The following is a 20,272-nucleotide window of genomic DNA, read 5'->3' as shown; positions in this document are numbered from 1 at the left end:
ATTGCAATTGATACCCTTTAACTTCAATAATTACAGTCACAATCCTTTATTTGTAAAACCATTACATCATACGTCCTTTTCCACTAACTAGGTTAAAAATTTCAGTTAAGTCTATTCATAAAGGGGCAGTTTAGTCGTTTTACTTAATTATTATTTGTATAGTATTTAATAAATAAAAAAATAAAACAAAAACCAACTTTAAAAACTTAATAATTCATAATCAATAGAAAATTAGAAACCATCTCATTCTCAACTATCTCTGTTGCTCTCTTTCTCCCTGAACTCTCTTTTTCTATGAGCCACCACCACCATCACAGTGTTGCCATCTTCACCACCGCCTAAACCCACCATCGCCTGAAACTATTTCTACCAGTTCCTCATTTCTGGCGGCAACCAAACTCCACTGATAACCACCATCTCCGGTCGCTTCCTCAAATCCGGCGACCACCAAGCTCCACCTCACCGATAACTACAAGAACCCCTTCCTTTAAATCACATATGTACAAGCACATTTGAATTAGATCCGATAACCACAAGAACCCCTTTCGTTTAAATCAGATCTGAATCAGACCTGTGAGAGAGAGTGTGGTGGTGATCAGAGGTTGGGAGAAGATGCGGTGGTGGGGTTGTTGTAGATTCGGTGGCGAGGGTGGTTGTAGATTGACTGGTAGTGGGGGTCGGAATGAGCGGTGTGACTTTTATACAGCGGGGGTGGTGGCTGAAGATCCGACAGGGGTGTGGGGTGGATGGCGGTGGTGGTGTTCGACTAGTGGGTGAGTTAGGGTGGTGTTAAAGTCAGTTTGTGAGCATTGTTCGTGATTTTAGCAGCTGATCTAGTTGCTGTTTTTTTTTGGTAGATCTGAACCATTCATCTCCGTCGGTGCCGCCGATGATGTCGGAGCCTGTAAAGGCGCTGTCTTCACCTGCACTGGTGCGGTTTTACCTAATTTATCGATTAATTTCATGTTAATGTGAACACACTTGTTAATGTTTTTATCTATTTTGATGTTACTTGTACAAACGATGATGATGATTACAGAGAACAAGTTTGAAACAATTTTCATTTTTTATTCACATTGATGATTCTCAATTAACACTGATGTTGATGTTGGAATCTTGACTCCGAATTTCACACTGTCGATTGCAATAAGTTTTGGCTTTGATTTGATAAAGTTTTGTTCCGATTTGATTGTTGCATCAACAACAATATTCTGATTAGAAACTTCTGTTGTTGTTGAAGATGAGTTGAGAGAGAAAGAGTGTTAAGAGAGAGAGAGAGAGAGAGTTGAGAGTGACAAAGAGTGTTGAAGATATGTATAAATGGGTAAAATTACAAAACTACCCTCATGTGCTTTGCACATGACCTGATTTAACTGGAAAATCTAACAACCGTTAATGAAAAGGACGTAGAATGTAATGAGTTTTACAAATAAAGGACTGTGACTGTAATTATTGAAGTTAAAGGGTATCCATTGCAATCCGATACAAATTTAAAGGATGAAAAGTGTAATTTTTCCAACGTTAAAAGGGAGAAAAAAGAAAAAAAAAACTAGATGTTAACTGAAAAATCTCACTAGATTTTAATTTTAGATGAAAATGATAACAAAATTAAAACCATAAAGATACAGATTCAAAAGATTTGAGTTTTGAAATAAATTAGGAAATATAACAAAACTCATGAACATTTTGACAATTTACTCTTAAAAAAAAAAAAACTTAAAGAAAATCCCTGGTCACACGATTAGGGCTAGTAGCACAATACCGTCAGCTGCAGCAGGGGCCCACACACAGGTGTGCTTTTGCCTTTTGCAAAGAAAATGGCGGGAAAATAGCACACACAATCCATCTCCATCGCCTCACTTGAAACCGTCGGAGAACAACAACAATGGAGGCAGAACCAAAACCGTCATCATCATCATCGTCGGAATCGTCTATTTGCTGGCGAAAACAGCTGGATGCGAACCTTAAGAGGCTTCAATCTCTTCTATTCGGAGCAGATATCGCTATCCAGAAAGGAGATTACAGTTACGCTCAGCTACTCTCTCTCCGTCTCATCGGTTTTCTCGATTCTCACTGTCTCAACGACGAAGATGAAGCGCTCATTCGTCCGATTCGCCGTGAAGCGGTTTCGAAACTCGAGTCGGCTCGTCAATCGCTCCTTGCTGACTCGGATCGGTTCGTGTGTTAACACCTGTTGTTTACTGAAGCTTTTTTTTTTTTTTTTTTTTTGTAATTGATTTTGTGCGCTGGATTTGTTGTTGCTGATCTAGGTATTTGATATATTTAGTGCTGTTCTAAATTGTTTATGTAGGAATTTTAGGTTATTTTTGAAACGTGAGTTATGAAATTCCGAAGGTTTTGTTACCTTTTGGCTTTTTTATAACTACGTAGCTCATATTTGTGACTTTGATTTAGCGGTGGGGAGTGTAAGGTTTAGTCTATGGAATATAAACAAGTTACAGATTACACTCGTCCTGACTCGGATTAGTATTTATTTCAACACTTGTTTACTGAAGCTGGTTTTGTAATTGATTTGTGTGTACTGCAACTTCTAGGTATTTGATAGATGTAGTGCTGTTTTAAATTGTGTATGTTGATCATCATGTTACAGTGTTGCATTGGCTAGAAATTTTAGGTTATTTCCGAAGGTTTGTTACTTTTTGGCTTTTTTAATTTCTATAGTTATTGTTGTTCATTTTTATGCCTTTGATTTTTAGCAGTAGGAGTATAAGGTTTAATATATGGAATATAAACAAACAGATTACAGATGTTGTTTTGAAACTTCTTTAGTGCTTTTATAAATTGATTATGTTGATCTCCTGCTACGGTGTTGCATTGCCATAGGAATATTAGGTTATTTCCGAACCGTGAATCCTGAAATTTCAAAGGTTCCTTACCTTTATAACTATGTAATTCATAAATTGCTTTTAAGTTGTAGCGTTAGGGAGTATATGGTTTAATCTATTAGATATTAACAGATTACAGATCTTCAGATGTTGTTTGAAACTTGTAAATTGAGTTAAAAACCTAGTTTAAGTACCTTAACTGTGTTTTATTTAGTTTTTTGGTTATCGAAGCTTTTTAGTCGTTGGTGTTTATCCATGGTTTTTGCACCATTTCGCTGCAGTCAAGCTTTTGAACAAGCCGGTAAAGATGCAGGGTTTGTTTTCCACAAGCAAGGGGATATCAACATTGAGAAAATTAAGGAATCAAAATATTTCAAAGCTCTTCTGAAACATTCTAAAGTAAACACTCTAAACGAGGTACACATGTTTGTGGATGCTTAATTTTCTGGTATTGGTGGTTGTTTTTCTTCCTCTTATATACATACTTTATAGCTTTTGTAAACTTTTTTATAAGACAATCAACTCTTTTCTGCATTGTTGTATAGATGCTAAGTTCTAACCACCAGTTATGATATAGTTTAAAAATTCAGTGGCTAATAACTACAATTCATGATAGGACGATGAACATGTAAGGCAAGAAGATATCAGTCGCAAGGCATTAAAAGGTCTTTTACCTGTAAAAGCAACATTGTATGGAGGCATTTTAGGGAAAAATAATAGTACGTATAATAGTTCTGTTGAGGTTCGTGGTTCGTCTACATATATCAATGCTGATGAGGACAGAACAAATGGAAGTCACTTGAGATCGAAGCGAGCTCACATGGAAATCAGTAGCCCAAAGATTGAAAAAGTCACGTCTCCATCAAGTAACAGTGAAGCTACTGGCAATGGATTTGTTACTGCTAGAACAAAACTGGTAACCATCTTGAAATACCTTCTTATAGGCTCGTAGCTATAATTTTCAGAAGAAAATTATTTGTTTTTAACGATTTTGTTTACTCTAATTACCATGCATCCTTGTTAATCACATCAATTAAAAGTGATACTTTGGGTAAATAGGTAAATATAGTTGAAACTAATGTTGACAATCAGTTTCTTTAACTTATTATTACTTACCGAATACTTTCTTCTGTTCTAAACAGTTAATGCGGTAAAAAATCGGATATCAGTCAAGGACCGATATTTGAGATATAGGTTACCGTGGTGGGATATCGGTAATTTTAATATCATGCTGAATTTATATATATAGCAATTTAACACTAAGAATTCAGTATACTCTCCTACCATTAACAAATTAACTTTTTGCAACTTGCAAAACACTAACAATTGTAGCAACTAGGAACTGATTATGACTTAAAACACTAATACCAGCAATAAGAAGAGAAACGAATGGTAGAACCGTAGAACTAAGAAGAAAGGTCCCGATATTCTGACCAATATTTGACACCAATATTTTACTGCATAGCTTCTGCTATTTTTATATCTAGAAATGCAAATGTATTCCTAAAATATTGTTTTAATATTTGATTTAACTAGAAATTTTACCCCGCGCGTTGCGGCGGGAGTTTGATTATCAATATAGTACCGACAATCGGTATAGCAACCGAAAGAGATAACATAAAATCATTGGAAAAGGATTATTGAAACGTCCACGTATGTATAAAAAACACTAACAAACGAAATACTAAAAGAAAAAATATTGGTTCTGATAATACCAATAGCGGAAACAATATTATTCAGTTGGATTGGCTTTGGTTCATCACGTTAGGGAGAAAAAAAAAAAAAACTCTAAAAGGCGAAATACTTAACTAAATAAAAGTAAAGTAGAGTAATTAAATATGTATATCAACAAAGTTAAAGTAGATGACGTAAACATGTACATAAGCAAAGTAAACTAACGGGGAATCAAATTTACTAAGTTGAGGGACTAAATATGTATATTAGGAAAGCTAGAGTAGAAGGACAGCAAAGTTAAAGTAGAGGGACTAAACATGTATATTAGCAAAGTTAACTAATGAGGAATAAAGTTTATTAAGTAGAGGGACTAAACATGTATATTATGATAGTTATAATAGAAGGACTAAACACGTAAATTAAAAAAGTTAAGGGTTAAAAGCAAAAAATTCTTTTGCCCAACCAGAAGTGGACACTCGGCTATGTCGGATTGGCCCACTGACATGGCCTTTTAAGTGTATATATAATAACCGTTTCTTATCTGCAGGCTTTTTGTGGTCACTGAATATGTTATCTTGTGTATGTTACAGGAATTGGATGTAAGACAAAAAAGAGGATTGACTGGATCACCGAATCCTTCAGTCTCTCCACAAAGTGATGGAACTAACAGAGGCTATGGTGTCAAATCCTACGGAACACGTCGTGGAATACGTGGTTTTGTACCGCCGATTAAATCCAACGGTGGTAACACTGGTAATGTAACCTCACGTGCATCAAAAGGTGACGATGCATTAGATGATTCCACAAAAAGATGGTAACTTTAGTGCTTGTTTAGTTGTTCATAGCATCATAAAGCAACATCAAGCGTTTTGTTTCGCTTTAACTTTTGGGAAATGTTTTTAAACGATTACAGCATGGATATGCTATGTGGTCCTGATGGTGAACTTCCAGAGAAGTTAAGGAATCTAGAGCCTCGCCTTATTGAGCACATTAGTAACGAGATAATGGATCGAGATCCTAACGTTCGTTGGGATGATATTGGTAATGGTGATGTTTAGAGAATTTTTTATGTTTTATAAATTTGTAGTTAACTCTAACAGGATTCTATTATGTTTTTTGCTAACAGCTGGGTTACATCATGCAAAAAAATGCGTAACTGAGATGGTCATATGGCCTTTGTTGCGGCCTGATATATTTAAAGGAGTCCGTTCTCCAGGACGAGGGCTTCTATTATTTGGCCCCCCAGTAAGTGCAATTTCAATATATATATACACACACATATATATATAGTGAAAGTGTAAAATACAATATTGCTTAACGCACGAGCGTACGTTATGAAAATTACGCATGTTGAAACATAATCACGCATGTTGAAAGGATTCCGAGTTTGTGAAGTAGATTCCGAGTTTATGATCTTTTACGCATGTTGAAAGATAATTACGCATGTTGAATGAAGGTTCCGAGTTTGCCAAAGAGATTCCGAGTTTATGAAGTAGGGTCCGAGTTTGTGAAGTAGCGTTCCGAGTTTATGTCAACATGCGTGATTAAGTTTTTTCACATGCGTGATTAGGGTTTTGAGTTTCACAATGTGCGTAATTTGACAATTTCACAGTGTATGCTCGTACGTTAAGGAATATTGTACGTTAACCGGCCTCTCTAGAGAGAGAAAGTTTAAAATGCAAAAGGCTCTTAACGTGCGACAATACACGACCCCCAATTTAACGTGCGTAATTAGTGTTAACCCAACCCCATGCGTAATTATGCAAATAACATGCGTAATTAGGGTTTAACCCAACCCATGCGTAATTATGCAAATAACGCGCGTAATTATGTATTATAACGTGCATAATTATGCAAAGTTAATTACTACTGTGCCAGCGCGTTCAATTGAAGGCCTAGATTAGATTAGATTAGATGTGCGGTTGACTGGTTGAGATGTTCGCGTACGCATCGCACGATAAGGCGGTCTTGTACGTTAACCAGCCTCTCTCTCTCTATATATATATATATATGAAAATAGCGTTAGGGGGCCTGTGGAACCCAACCATTTTGCCACTTGTTTGATTTGTTTGTATCTTTTTCTTGGTTTAGGGAACAGGTAAAACGATGATAGGTAAAGCAATTGCTGGAGAGGCTAAAGCAACGTTTTTCTACATATCTGCGAGTTCACTAACCAGTAAATGGGTATGTATAGATTCTTTTACGCATATGATGTATAGCAGTACAGATAAATGGTAAACATATATGCACTAAAAGTTTGACTTTAGATATATGTGAATATGTAACTCCAATGTTGTGGTTGTAATTTGATCATTATGATTTAGTGGGTAAGCTTCTTCAAACTTATTGGTGCAGTTATTCCGCTAAACTTCCTAATCTTTGTGAGGGATTGGGAGGAAAACCGTTTTTACACGACTTTTTTCATGCATTATGAAGGTCTGCTGACTTATCTATTGTATATTTAAGTAAAAAAGTAAAGTGGTGACTATAGATTGGAGAAGGTGAAAAGCTAGTGAGGGCTCTATTCGGAGTTGCCAGCTGTCGGCAGCCAGCTGTAATATTTGTGGATGAAATAGATTCACTGCTGTCCCAGGTACGTTAGATTCTGATCCGTGAAGAATTAAACCATTAGGTTCCTCTCAAGCACTGTAAATAATATAAAAGATTCATCGTATTGTGCAACTTAATGGCCATCCTACAATGTCCCCTTTTTTTGCTTCATTGTTCTTTGATTGCATGAGAGACAATCTACTAAGGATATATATATATATATATATACCTTGCAGCGCAAGTCAGATGGTGAGCATGAGTCAAGCAGGCGAATGAAGACACAGTTTCTTATAGAAATGGAAGGATTTGACAATGCGAATGAACAAGTTCTACTCATAGGTGACATGCTAAGCCTAAAATTATAGAGTTAACTGGCATTTTCGTCCCTTTGGTTTGTCCAATTTTGCCAATTCAGACCAAATTTCAAATTTGTACACTTTCCGTCCCTGCATTCTTGAAACATGCCCGTTTTGTCCTAAAACTCGTCTGTTAAAACATGCCGTTTTGACAAACTGCAGGGACAAAAATGACAGTTAACTCGAAATTATATAAAGTCTGTCCATCGTATAACTGCTGACACATTCAGTCCTTTTCTATTGCAACTTGCATGCCAATTTAACTCCTGAGATTTTAAACTTGCGCACTAAAAGAATGAAAAATAACATTTTTTTACCATTTTGCTCCTAAGTAGTAAGTTTATAGACTGAAAATTTTGAAAGACGAACGCAAGATTATATAATTATTGCACACTGCAGGCAAGAAATTTTTCCATATATTCTTTAGATAACCTTGCAAAAAGATTACTAATATAGCTTAATATTTACATTATTTAGTGAAAAAACCTCGCTTCTAAAGTTTTACCTGTTTCCACTTAATTTAACGCCATTTGGTTATGTATCTGGCAGGAGCAACAAATAGACCGCAAGAATTAGATGAGGCTGCTAGGAGGCGGCTTACCAAACGACTCTATATCCCGCTTCCTTCTTCAGGTGCAACTTTAATCCATTTTCTAGTTCTATAACTAATTTATAACTGAAATCTTAAAATAAAATGATTTGGGAGAGGTTGTAAGCAAATACCACTGCCCATCATTACATCGCCATTGTGTTTAGTAAAGTATGTAACCATTTTTGTAATTAGTATTAGTAATAAATAATAAAATAAAATTTCATTTAATTTGTTGACTATAATTTTTTTTTTGATAAAAAATAAAATAAAATTTGATTCACCACTAAAAAAAACTTGCCAAGTTACATCAAAGCAGAAGGTAGACGGGCAACAAGCTGCGCCAACTCTGTATAAACCTCTTTGTTTCGTTTATATAATGACTCATTTGGGTTCGCTACCTGACCTGATCATTTCTCAACCTTAATTTTCTCGAGTTTACAATTCCTTATGCCAATAATACGAGACTAATAATAATATTTAAAATTGCGTTTAATGTACGGGGTTGAAGAAGCGAGAGCCTGGATAATACGTAATCTTTTAATGAAGGACGGGCTTTTCAATCTATCGACAGAGGAGATTGATAGCATATGCAAATTAACTGAAGGTAACTTATTTTTTATTCTCTACAAATTATGACATTTTTATTTTTATTTATATTTTCTTCAGATTGATTTATAATCTTTTATGGCATATGTTACTGAGGTTTGTAGGCTATTCAGGATCCGACATGAAGAATTTAGTGAAAGATGCTTCCATGGGCCCACTGAGAGAAGCTATGAGAGACACAAAAATCACCGAACTTAAAAAGGAGGATATGAGACCAGTTACTCTACAGGTATTTTCATCAAAATTTCCGTAACAAAGTACTTGAAAGATGTTCAGAGTTTGACCATTGAAAGTCAACAACTTGTTATTTTTGTAGGACTTTGAGAATGCACTGCAAGAGGTGAGACCTTCTGTTTCTGTTAATGAACTTGGGACATATGAAAGTTGGAACAATCAGTTTGGGAGCTTATCGATTTAGCTTTGAAGTGACTGGTTAGATAGTTGAAGGCCACACTCGTAATATTGAAAGCCTGTGACACAAGCCATGTTATATGTTTAATTTTAAAATCCGATATTATCTTACAAGGCGTGTTTAGACGGTTGGGATGAAGGATTCCATCCATGATGAGGAAAACCACTTGCCATGGAAGATGATTTATGGTTTGATGAACATATCTGGCGGGTCACATAAGATATTGTAATAGGTTTGGGTCGGGTTGGGTTGGGTTGGGTTGTGTTGAACTGTTGACTAACATTTTCTTATATACTTCTTTATAGATGATTAATATGCCAAGTATAATATGAAATTGTGTTATCAAATTGCAAATCATCAATTTCTAGCACAAGGGAATCCTACAACTGGTTCATATTATTTGATTATTCGTTTTTCATGATTATCTAATTTTTTAAGAGTGAATTTTATTTGTATATCCTTCAATAATACGCTAGAATAATACATTTTAAGGGTATGATAACTTCAAACAAAAAGCGTACCCAAACATTATTGTAGAGCAAAATACACTAAATTTATCTTTTTAAGCCTGGCCCCCACCCTTACATGTGTCTCTGCCACTGTTTAGGTAAACATGGTACACGGGTGTGTTTAGACTAGATGGTTTTAAAAGTTCCAAGGTTTATGTCTTTGACACCAATATAATATGTTGTGTTTCAGACTTTCAGTGTTATCTCACACCCAATATTATTTTTAGACAATAGCTTAAAACATATGGGGTGGTGGCGCAGTTGGCTAGCGCGTAGGTCTCATAGCTAAAGAGTGATCCTGAGGTCGAGAGTTCGAGCCTCTCTCACCCCATAATTTTTGTCATATAAATGTCACTTTTTCGATTCAGTGTTTTGATTGATATTCTTTCTATGTTGTGCTGCCAAAAGAAACAAAAATTCCGTTGCCGGGACTTGAACCCGGGTCTCTCGGGTGAGAGCCGAGTATCCTAACCAACTAGACTACAACGGAATGGTGATTATTTGGTTAAACTATTTCATTTTAGATGACTAGATTTTTATTTTTGAATAATGATTTATTGGAGTTAAAAACTTAAAATGATTAAAAAAAAAAGTTAGCAAACATATCCTATAAGATAAATCTCAAAATGGAGAAAATAATATGTGAAGAAGTTGATTCATAAAGACGGGTTTAAGTGACAACATGGAAACACTTTAATGATTTTGTGACTTTAAAACCTTGTCTTAACTTTAAAGATAAAGACCACAACAATTGAGAACGCTTCAAATGAAGTCGCGTATGTTGGATTCACTTACAAGTGACACGTTGTATCCACTTAAAATAAGTAAAAATAAGTAGATTTGACTTATGTTTTCTCTCTAATAGGTTAAACGATTGAACTTAAAACAAAAACATGTCAAACGGGTTATAAGTGAGACAATGTTGTTCAGCTAAAGAAAAGTGATGCTCTTAAATACTTAATACTTTATACAAATTCGACGTTGTCCCTTTATCTTTTCTACCAGTGTAACAATATTAACTAGAAGCTTGCATTGGTTCTTGTTGCCACCTATTTGGATACTCAATTTGATCAAGAAAAGCTTCACATCTAGTAAATACCTTTTTGATGGAAGGAATGTTTGGGACAATAATCTTGCTGAAGTTCAGGGGCGGATGTACTGTATATTAAGGGGTGGCGTCCGCTACGGCTTGGCGTTCCGACGGTAGTGTAAAATTAGTGTAAATTTTGGAAAAATTTGACGTTTTTTCGATTTCGTTACCGCTTATTTATAAAACGTTACCGCTTGGCGCGAATCCTAGATCCGCCACTGCTGAAGTTCCTAGTATGGTCGAGTCTCTACAGGGTATTGCAGGAAAAGATTGTTTTTTTTTTTTGTTTCTTTCGATATTTTCGGTTAAAAGTCTGTTTAAGGTGATTGGAACAACATTCTTCGTGATCTAAAATGGTGCACTCATTTTTTTTTTTCGATTTTGGAAGAACAATGATCAGTTTGGAAAGTTGGAGGTTCTAATGTATAAACACAATATATAATTTTTGACGACTTTCGACTTGTTTAGCAACCTATACAAATCTGTAAGCGTTAAAAAGGACTCACATCAACTTAAAACTCAGTTGGCGGGTCGACTTTTAGGTTGATGTATTATTATTTGTACCATAAAAAAATGAAACAAGAGTATCGGGATTTATTGATAACACGATCCTTTATAATTAATGCAAACGTTTTTCAATCAGAAATGATACATTATCAAGGAACCTTTCAAATAAATTATGTTACAAAGACTCGAAAATAAGCAAAATGAAAATAAAGAAGCATCGCTACTAAAGTTTGTGATTGCAGAAAACAGTGGGGGGATTATCGTACACTTTACCACCCTGATCATATTTATTGCATGCATGCTCCTTGATGGCTGTATGTATAGCTTACATGCTTGAATGCCTAACTTGCACATGAACGCGATGCCACGATGTGTTCAAAATTCCTCTCAAGTTCCAGATGTCTTCAACCTTTTCTGGTTGTACATTTGCAGCTATGTCTACCTGCTCGTCAAAAAAAAAAAAAAAAAAAAAAAAAAAAAAAAAAAAAAAAAAAAAAAACCCAACGTTAGTTGAGATAAGTTAGGGAGAATTTTCTAGAACATTGCAATTTCATAGTGTTAATGATAAAATATAAATATTTAATGAAGAGTTGATAAATATATAATGAAGAGTAAAGTACACGGAAGGTCGTGTGGTCTATCAGAATTTTAGATTTGGTCTAGCTTTCTAAACGTACACAGATGGTTAGTGGTTTGCAGTTTGTAACGCATTTATTTCTCAGTTTTTTTTTTCAAAAGTACATGGACGGTCCATGTGGTTTCCACTTTGCAAATGCGTTACAAAGTGGAAACCACAGGGACCATCCGTGTACTTTTGGAAATCTAGTGACCAAATTCAAAATTTTGGTAAACCACAAGGACCATTCATGTACTTTACTCTTCAAAGAATGTGAAAATTTTGAATGGCTTTCAATCTGTTTGATCCTTTCGACGCATTTGACTCGTTTCATTACTAGTTAAATCATTTAGCTTAACACATTTGGTCCATTAAACCATATGGACCATTAGGTGGATCAATTTAAAGTCATTATAACTAAAGACATACAGCTTTGGCAACTATCTCTGTATTTGACTGTACATCCACATCAGCTTCAAAAAGTACCCACGCCCATTTATCACTTTTTTCGTCATCGGCAACGTATTGAATACCGGGTTTTTGATATCTAGATGCCTCCTTCCACGTTTTACCCCCGTCGGTTGAAATATCAACTCGCTCAATTCCACGCCCACCTCCTGAAACTGCATACCCTTTTACAGTTATCTGCAAAAAAAAAAAATGCTGTTTTTAAGGAATAAGCTCATGTATAAAGGTGGCAAGATGGCGGGTCAGGCAGGTGGGATAACGGGTAAATGGGTAATTTATGGTACAGAAGTAACATACTGGGTTAACACACAATTCTTTTTGTCCACGTCTTTAAATTGCATTACATACAATTAAAAAAACTATTTTATTACAGTAAAAAACTACAGTAAAGTATACGGATGGTCCCTGTGGTTTGCACTTTGTAACACATTTAGTCCCTAGCCAACAAATCTAAAGGTTTTAGCATGTCCAAGTTAGGGGCTAAATACGTTACAAAGTGCAAACTACAGAGACCATCCATATACTTTTGGAAAAAACTGGGGACTAAATGTGTTACAAAGCGCAAAGCATAGGGACCATCTGTGTACTTTTGGAAAGCTAGGGACCAAATCCAAAATTTTGGTAAACCACGGGGAACATCCGTGTATTTTACTCAAAGAAACTATTAAAACGGTCACTTAGGAGTTTGCATGTTTCAGATATTGACAACTTCAGACTGTTCAACCAGTTTACTTTAAGCTAGAGTAAAGTACATGGATGGTCCCTAGCTTTTCAAAAGTACACGGATGATCCCTGTGGTTTGCATTTTGTAGCGCATTTAGTCCCCGGCTTTTTCCAAAAGTACATGGATGGTCCCAGTGGTTTTCACTTTGTAACACATTTAGTCCTTAACTTGGACATGTTGAAACCTTTAGATTTGTTGGCTAGGGACTAAATGCGTTACAAACTACAAACCACAGGGACCATCCGTGTACTTGTGGAAAACTAGGGACCAAATCCAAAATTTTAATAAACCACAAAGACTATCCGTGTACTTTACTCTTTTTAGAAAAAATAACTCCAGTTGACCTGTTTGACTGTTTGTAAGTAAGTGGATTGATATCGCCACATCTACTCACACATACTCATTTACATTTGTGTTGTTTGCTATAAAGGGTCAAATTTTTGTTATGAAGGCGAATAAATCCATGCAAACAAAATCAAAATGTCTCATCACTAAAATCTTAAAATTACAAAAATCCTTGTAATATTTTGTCTGGAAGAGTTGTAATAAAGAGTTAATTACTGTTTTCGTCCCTGTGGTTTGTCAAAAATCACTATTTCAGTCCATTAGTTTAAAAATTGCGATTTCAGTCCCTGTGGTTTCACTTTCGTAACCATTTCAGTTCACCTCGTAACCATTTTAGTCCCTGTACTTACAGAATAAATGAATTGAAATGGTTACAAAAGTGAAACCACAGGGACTGAAATCGCAATTTTTAAACTAATGGACTGAAATAGTGATTTTTGACAAACCACAAGGACGAAAACAGTAATTAACCCTATAATAAAATGTGTTATGATATGTAATTAGATTTACGGAATCTGGTCACAAACTAGCACGCCTTACGAAACCGTCTTATCTAAAACATGAGAATATTGTAAATAAATAAAAAATGCTAACCTTTCCATGTCTCCCAACATTCACATCCTCCAAGGAGCATATCGCACTCTGTCAAAGCAACACGGAATGAAGTCAAACGCGATTAATTGACTCTGTAAACTTGCTTTCTTTCACTCAATTAATCAGATGCTAATTGTCATGAAATATATACTTATTTGGACCTTATATCTAATGGATACACATTTTTGGCTTGCAATCAAAGTAACAAAAAGTTAGGTTCAGGCCCAAAAAAAGTCCGAATCTGCCTTTTGATTTCAGAAGTTATTTTGGTTCAAGCATATAAAAGGTAACTAGTTAACTACACTAATCTACTGCGTATAAAACCATTTCGATGTAAATAACATTACAACGTTTTTAACTGATTTCACAAAATGATGTGGCAACCACATTGTTCAATAACGTCTACACCACCCGCACCTTGGAATCCATTAGAAAGATCCCGTTTTACGGCCTCCAAAACCGAGAGTCCATCAAAATTCTGGTAGGAACCATAAAATATATTTTTTTTAAATAATGGAAATACAATTTAGGGCTGAAAACGAACCGAATGTTCAGCGAACAGTTTGACGGGAAGTTCGTTTGTGTTTGTTCGTTTAATAAATGAAAGAACACGAACAAGAAATTTCATTCGTTTAGTTAAATGAACAAACATGAATAGAGGCTGCGTTCGTTCATTTATGTTCATGAACGTTCAGTAACGTGTTCGTATATGTTCATTTGTGTCCGAGTGTTCATTAGTGCTTTTACTTTATATATTTATTTAAATACTTCAAAATTCCGAAAAAAAAATATTTAATAAGTATCGGTGATTAATATTCTGTTCATAAACGCTTGTTTGTGTTTCTTTGTTTTCATTTGTGTTCAGGAGCATTAGTTTGTGTTCATTTGCATTCATTACCTAAAATTAACAAGCGGACACAAACGAACACGAACACGTTCATTTTCTTAACAAACAAACAGGAACAGATAATCTCGTTTGGTAAGTGTTCATGAACAGTTCGTGAACACATATATATTTCCTTAACAAACGAACACGAACAAGGTCATATTCGCGTTTGTTCGGTTCGTTTGCAGCCCTTCAAATACTAACAAATTATAAAATCGGACTGCTTTCGAAAGGTCGGTTCTCTCAAGTGATGCTATCCCATATAATATATATATATATATATATATATATATATATATATATCTATCTATCTAGTAAGAAGTACCTGAACAGGGAAATCCATTTGCGGCCTCCTTGTAGACCAATCGATATTATCCCAATTTACGGTAGGTGGAAACATTTTGTAGTCTTTTTGCACGAAGAATCCCTGGTAGGTAGTAGTAATAATACACTGCAGACTTAGAAGCGGGAACTCGAACATGTAACTTTCTATAAAACTATTCATCTAACCTTGCAGTCTTGGGAGTCTATGTTGATGCTATCCAGCCACTTTACCGAACGCGCACCAATAACCCCTGGGACAACTACTCTCAGTGGATACCCGTGATCCCTGTTGAGAGTCTTTAACAATTTCACAAACCAATAAGCAAAAGTGAAATCAATGGGACAGAATAAAGAGCATACATATTAGGTTTGAAATAATAAAATTTTGCTACTCGAAATTTTCATAAAATCTCTCATCAGGGATGTGTACGGTTCGCTTCGGTTTTAGGGTAAAACGGAAAGCGTAACCGAAATGTTCGGTTTTCAGTTTTTTAGATCCGTTCGGTTCGGTTCGGTTTTTGAAACAAATTATGTAAGATTCAAAAGTAAAAAGTATAATCCAAGATTTAAGAATCTTTCTTAGATGCTATGTTGTCAAAAGCGCAAAAAGCGCGCGCCTAGGCGCTCGGGCGCAGCGAGGCGCACCTATAGCGCCTGGTGGTAGCCTAGGCGCAAAAATGGGTTTTTTTTTTTGAAAAAAACGGTGTTGAGGCACAAAAAGGCGCGCGACTAGGCGCAAAAACGGTGCTGAGGCGCATTTGTGTCCGCAGGACGTGCGGGCACGCACGAGTTCAACCAAATTCCAGCTCAGAAACTCGTTTTTACTCACTTTGTTCCCACACCAATGTGGGACAAAGTATTTACTACCTTTTGAGACTTTTACTCACACACCCAAAACTTACAACATATAAGTCCTAAACTTTTGCTACTAACTATTAGCTACATGATCTTAAATGGCATATATAATAGTTTTTTTAATTTTACATTTGGAATCTTATTTATTTTCAAGCATAACATATTTTTTATATTTTTTTTCTCTATGTGCGCTTGTCTTAAAAAAAGCCCTCACTTTTTTTGCGCCTTGCGCCTAGGCTCCGGGCGAGGCCGATGCGCCTCGCCTGCGCCTTGCGTCTTTGACAACATAGCTTAGATGTTTACATTTGAGTTATTATATTTAACCTTTTTAATTTATATTGTTCACATAAGCCTAACCTTCTAATCTATTTTTATGTTTCTCCAAAGTTTTTATTAAAACATTTTCCTTTATAATACTTTGAAAATCATTTGATTTATATGTTCGGTTTTTTCGGTTGAGTTAAATCGATTTTTTCGGTTTTCTGCTCACCCCTAGTTAATACAGAAGAGAGAATTGAAGGAAACGGGACATAATAAAGAACATAAATATTATGTTTGAAATAATGAAAATTTTGCTACTATAAATTTTCATAAAATTCTCATGTAAGAAATTGCAAGATTGAACCCATCATAAAAAAAACATAAAAACCCGAGCGGGTTCCTTTAATACGTTTAATATTCAGTTATACCTCTCCATTCATTTCATAAGCAAGCAAAACATCAGCTTCGGGATTTGTTGCCTGACTCAGTGGAATCGATGCCTTGTAAGGACCACCATTCTCCTCCTGCGGTCATCAGGAAACCGTAAAAAAAAGTAAGTCGTGATCAACAAGCAACCCTAAATTGGACAAAAAAAATACAAACCTTACACCTGTCAACGCTCACAAATTCAACAAATTTTCCACCTGCTGGTGTCGTATTGGTATATTTAGGTATACCGACTAGTTCAAGAACATCCGCAAGTTTCGCTCCACCCCAAATTGCTGACACATGCACAACATAGTGCAAAAAAGATTTAGATAAGAGGCTAAATGATGGGAATGAGCTATGAGGTGAAAGTGATACATAGGTAGTCCTAAGGGGCTAAAGTGTAATATGGAGGGTAGTATAAGTAATAGAGAAATAAGGCATGTTAGGGATAGGATTGAGTTTGTTAGTTCGTTAGGGCTCCTGCGTAGTGCAGTGAGAGAGGGCTACGCCCTGGATTATCTTTGTAATTGTTCCTTTACGTATTCAGCATTACTACCATCGTTTTGTCCTTGTTTCTATTATCTTCTCTAAATCCAATCATTTCATATCCGATCTCTATCACTAAATATCATAACCAGTGTTGTAAGAACCGCTAGACGCTAGTCGGACAGTGAGGTACCAACTAGCGATTAATCGGGATTAATCAGATTGGGATTTTATATGTATATACACACATTTTTATGTGTAATTTTTTAAGTAGACATGTTTTAACACCTTCGTCGACCCATATTTTATAGTAGATAGGATTAATAGCCGGAATTTAGAGGCTTTGGCCAGGATATGGCCGTAATCACAAAACTGCCACCGATTTTTGGCCGATTAGGACCAGATTTGACCACTGTTGACCACCTAGCGATTAATTGGCCGATTAGATGAAAATTAATCGATGAACCGAGGACTAGCGATTAATCGGCGACTAATCAGAGGCAAGGCGGGATTTTTACAACCATGACAACAGTTATTAGGCGACGGACCATTTCCTAAGGCGCAAACATCCCACCCAACTCCTCTTACGGTTCTGGTTTTGCTCATTGCGGTTCGTCTATTACCAGCACACTGCATATGACAAAGTGAGGCTGTAAATGAAGGATAAATATTGTGATAACATAAAACACAAGTATTTTTGAATTTTTCATATTAATAAGGTATCAACTTTTTAATTAGGGATGAAGGGTAGACCTGTAAAGTGGCAGTTACGTTGTATTTCGGAAGACTCCTGCAATTAAAAAACAAAAAGAATATTCAAAAGTTAAAATCTGTCATGAAATAAATCAAACAGAACAGAGATTGTTATTTATTACTCACAAAATATCTTTCATGAAAAACTCTTTGGGTTTCTCAATTAGTCCTTTAATGGACACGCTATATCTGTTTAAGAAAACATATAAAAACAGTCGGTTAAAGATAATAAACAATTTTACATGTGAAGATGAAAAGAAAACATGTTTCGGGATGGGACCTTTCTATATCATCAACAACAGGTATCGGTCCATGGCTTCTCTTGTAGAAGAATTCTGTCGGAGTCACGTAAGAAGAAACCAACGCTTGACGTGGTGGTTCGGCATTAAAAGGTGCCTGTACCAAATATGATTAATCTAACACATACTTTTCGGTTTAACTACAACGAGAGGATCATTAGCCACACTGTTGATGAACATAAAGATGATAGCTGTTAAAACTCAAAACTACCGCTTTTCATATTCAAATTGATAATGATACAACCACATGTTCATGAGAAGAAATACGCATTGGATTCAATCAACTACATGTTAACGAGAAGAAAATTAGCCACACTGTTGATGAACACAAGGATGACAGCTGTCAAAGCTACTACTCTTCATATTCAAATTGATAACAATACAACAACTACATGTTAATCTATGCAGTTAATATCGGTGATATATTGGTTATATCGGTCATATCGGTCCCTTAGTAAAATATCGGTGTCAAATATCAGTACCGATATTATCGGCGATATAACCGATATTTGACCGATATAACCGATATATCACCGATATTTGACCGATATAACCGATATATCACTGATATATCACTGAACTATTGGTGTTAAATTGCTATATATATAAATTCTGCATTATATTAAAATTACCGATATCTCACCGAGATAACCTATATTTCAAATATCGGTCCTTGACCGATATCCGATATTTTACCGCATTAACTGCATAGATGTTAATAAGAAGAGATACTTATTGGAACGTTAACGAGAATAAAGTAGCCACAATGTTGATGAACACAAGCAGTCAAAACTACCACTACTCTCCATACTCAAATTGATATCAATCAATCAGCATCTGAAACTTTAACACGATCACAATCACGATTCTCATATGCATCTCAATTACAATTTAGTTATCAATCCAGATGTCTATTTTCATATTCAACCAAAAGCATAATCAAAATTTTCTTTTTTAATCAATTTAGCTATTAATTTTTTTCTTTTTTAGTCAAATTATACAGATAAGTTCCAGAAGCAAATTCAAAGTATATATGAAAACAAAATTACAAATATTGTTGTTTTTTAATCAATTTACATTTGCATAATCATTCATTATTAAGTCCTACTTACTTACTGATGAATTAAACAAAATTAATTAATTTAATAAACCATACTTACTTACTGACACTCGATGAGTCCCCCCAGCCAAATGAATTAGGGTTTGTAAGTAAGACTAGTTATGTGCATATAATATGGAGGTAAAATAAAATAAATAGCTTGCCTTAGCGTTGATTTTGAGAGCAGGATGACGAGAAGGTTCTTCTGAATAATCAGATGGTGCTCGGAGTCCTGGCATTTTCTTTCTGAGGGTGGATTATGTGTGTGATCAGGAGGATATGGCAATGAATGAAGGATGAACAAATAAAAACAAACAAACAAACAAACTCAGTGAAGAAGTATCTTACGAGTTACGACGACCGGTGGTGGTGATTGTGAATGAAATCCACAAGGTTTCAGTAGACCACACAAACTGTGTTTAACAAAACGGACGGTGAGATGAGTGGCTGTCATGTGGTTTTCAACAAGTGCTGTCAAGTTAGAATTGAGATTAGGTTCATCACTCAATTTTTATTTTTCGGTATCATTTAAACTGAATCATAAGGTCAGGGGCGGCTTCGCGCACCCGCCACCTCATGAAGTTTTGCGTCCTTTAGCGTCCGCCTCCGTTAAAGGGGGCGCTATCCTTGGCTTCCGTCAAAGGAATAGCGCACGTGAGAGGAAGATATCAAGGGGTCCTACCTTTATCAACCAACCAGATTTTTTTTATTTATCTTTTTTTTTAATATAGTTAAAAGGGGCTTTATAACGGATGTTATACCACACCGTATAAGTTAGCGATAAAGCGTTGCTTATTAATCACCTACATGATACTTATGTGGCGTAATAAAGCCCCTAGGGCTTTAAACCACACCCTCTGACAAGGTGTACAAATCGGTTTTTTTTCAAAAACCGGTTCTGGTTATTAACCGAACCAGTTTTTTTCATCAAAAACAAAAACCGGTTTTTTTATAATCGGTTTCGGTTACTAACCGGTTTTTTTACTCAAAA

General features: G+C 35.5%; 2 protein-coding genes and 2 non-coding genes across 7 annotated transcripts; 2 read left to right on the top strand and 2 right to left on the bottom strand.

Moving 5' to 3' along the window:
* The first annotated feature begins 1,733 nt into the window (after positions 1 to 1,733).
* Positions 1,734 to 9,390, top strand: LOC110868587 (ATPase family AAA domain-containing protein FIGL1). Its single transcript, XM_022117790.2, has 13 exons — positions 1,734 to 2,175; positions 3,128 to 3,263; positions 3,463 to 3,762; positions 5,111 to 5,334; positions 5,434 to 5,561; positions 5,647 to 5,765; positions 6,612 to 6,704; positions 7,012 to 7,113; positions 7,307 to 7,409; positions 7,976 to 8,059; positions 8,527 to 8,622; positions 8,729 to 8,853; positions 8,941 to 9,390. The coding sequence occupies exons 1-13, from the start codon at positions 1,886 to 1,888 to the stop codon at positions 9,040 to 9,042; spliced, it is 1,902 nt and encodes a 633-aa protein (XP_021973482.1). The 5' UTR covers positions 1,734 to 1,885; the 3' UTR covers positions 9,043 to 9,390.
* A 401-nt stretch (positions 9,391 to 9,791) lies between these two features.
* Positions 9,792 to 9,876, top strand: TRNAM-CAU. The gene is given in 2 exon segments: positions 9,792 to 9,829; positions 9,841 to 9,876. It is a non-coding gene; the product is annotated as a tRNA-Met (tRNA).
* Positions 9,877 to 9,962: 86 nt separating this feature from the next.
* Positions 9,963 to 10,035, bottom strand: TRNAE-CUC. Its single transcript has one exon. It is a non-coding gene; the product is annotated as a tRNA-Glu (tRNA).
* A 1,174-nt stretch (positions 10,036 to 11,209) lies between these two features.
* On the bottom strand, positions 11,210 to 19,766 carry LOC110868586 (sulfite oxidase). 4 transcript variants are annotated; one of them, XM_022117786.2, is made up of 13 exons: positions 19,630 to 19,766; positions 19,446 to 19,527; positions 18,164 to 18,279; positions 18,010 to 18,072; positions 17,884 to 17,920; positions 17,652 to 17,760; positions 16,819 to 16,937; positions 16,644 to 16,739; positions 15,286 to 15,396; positions 15,101 to 15,202; positions 13,890 to 13,937; positions 12,188 to 12,403; positions 11,210 to 11,584 (listed from the first exon to the last, which is right to left on the bottom strand). In XM_022117786.2, exons 2-13 carry the CDS (start codon positions 19,518 to 19,520, stop codon positions 11,468 to 11,470), a joined length of 1,209 nt encoding a protein of 402 aa, XP_021973478.1. In that variant the 5' UTR covers positions 19,521 to 19,527; positions 19,630 to 19,766; the 3' UTR covers positions 11,210 to 11,467. The 4 variants fall into 4 exon arrangements, with proteins under 4 accessions (XP_021973478.1, XP_021973480.1, XP_021973481.1 ...); XM_022117788.2 differs by having other exon boundaries at positions 17,679 to 17,760; positions 19,630 to 19,765; XM_022117789.2 differs by having other exon boundaries at positions 17,754 to 17,760; positions 19,446 to 19,666.
* Positions 19,767 to 20,272: the final 506 nt, after the last annotated feature.

The sequence above is a fragment of the Helianthus annuus genome, chromosome 7 (genome assembly GCF_002127325.2).
Source record: "Helianthus annuus cultivar XRQ/B chromosome 7, HanXRQr2.0-SUNRISE, whole genome shotgun sequence".
Lineage (NCBI taxonomy): Eukaryota > Viridiplantae > Streptophyta > Magnoliopsida > Asterales > Asteraceae > Helianthus > Helianthus annuus.
The sequence above is the reverse complement of the archived record's forward strand: the minus strand, read 5'-3'. Positions and strand labels throughout refer to the sequence as shown.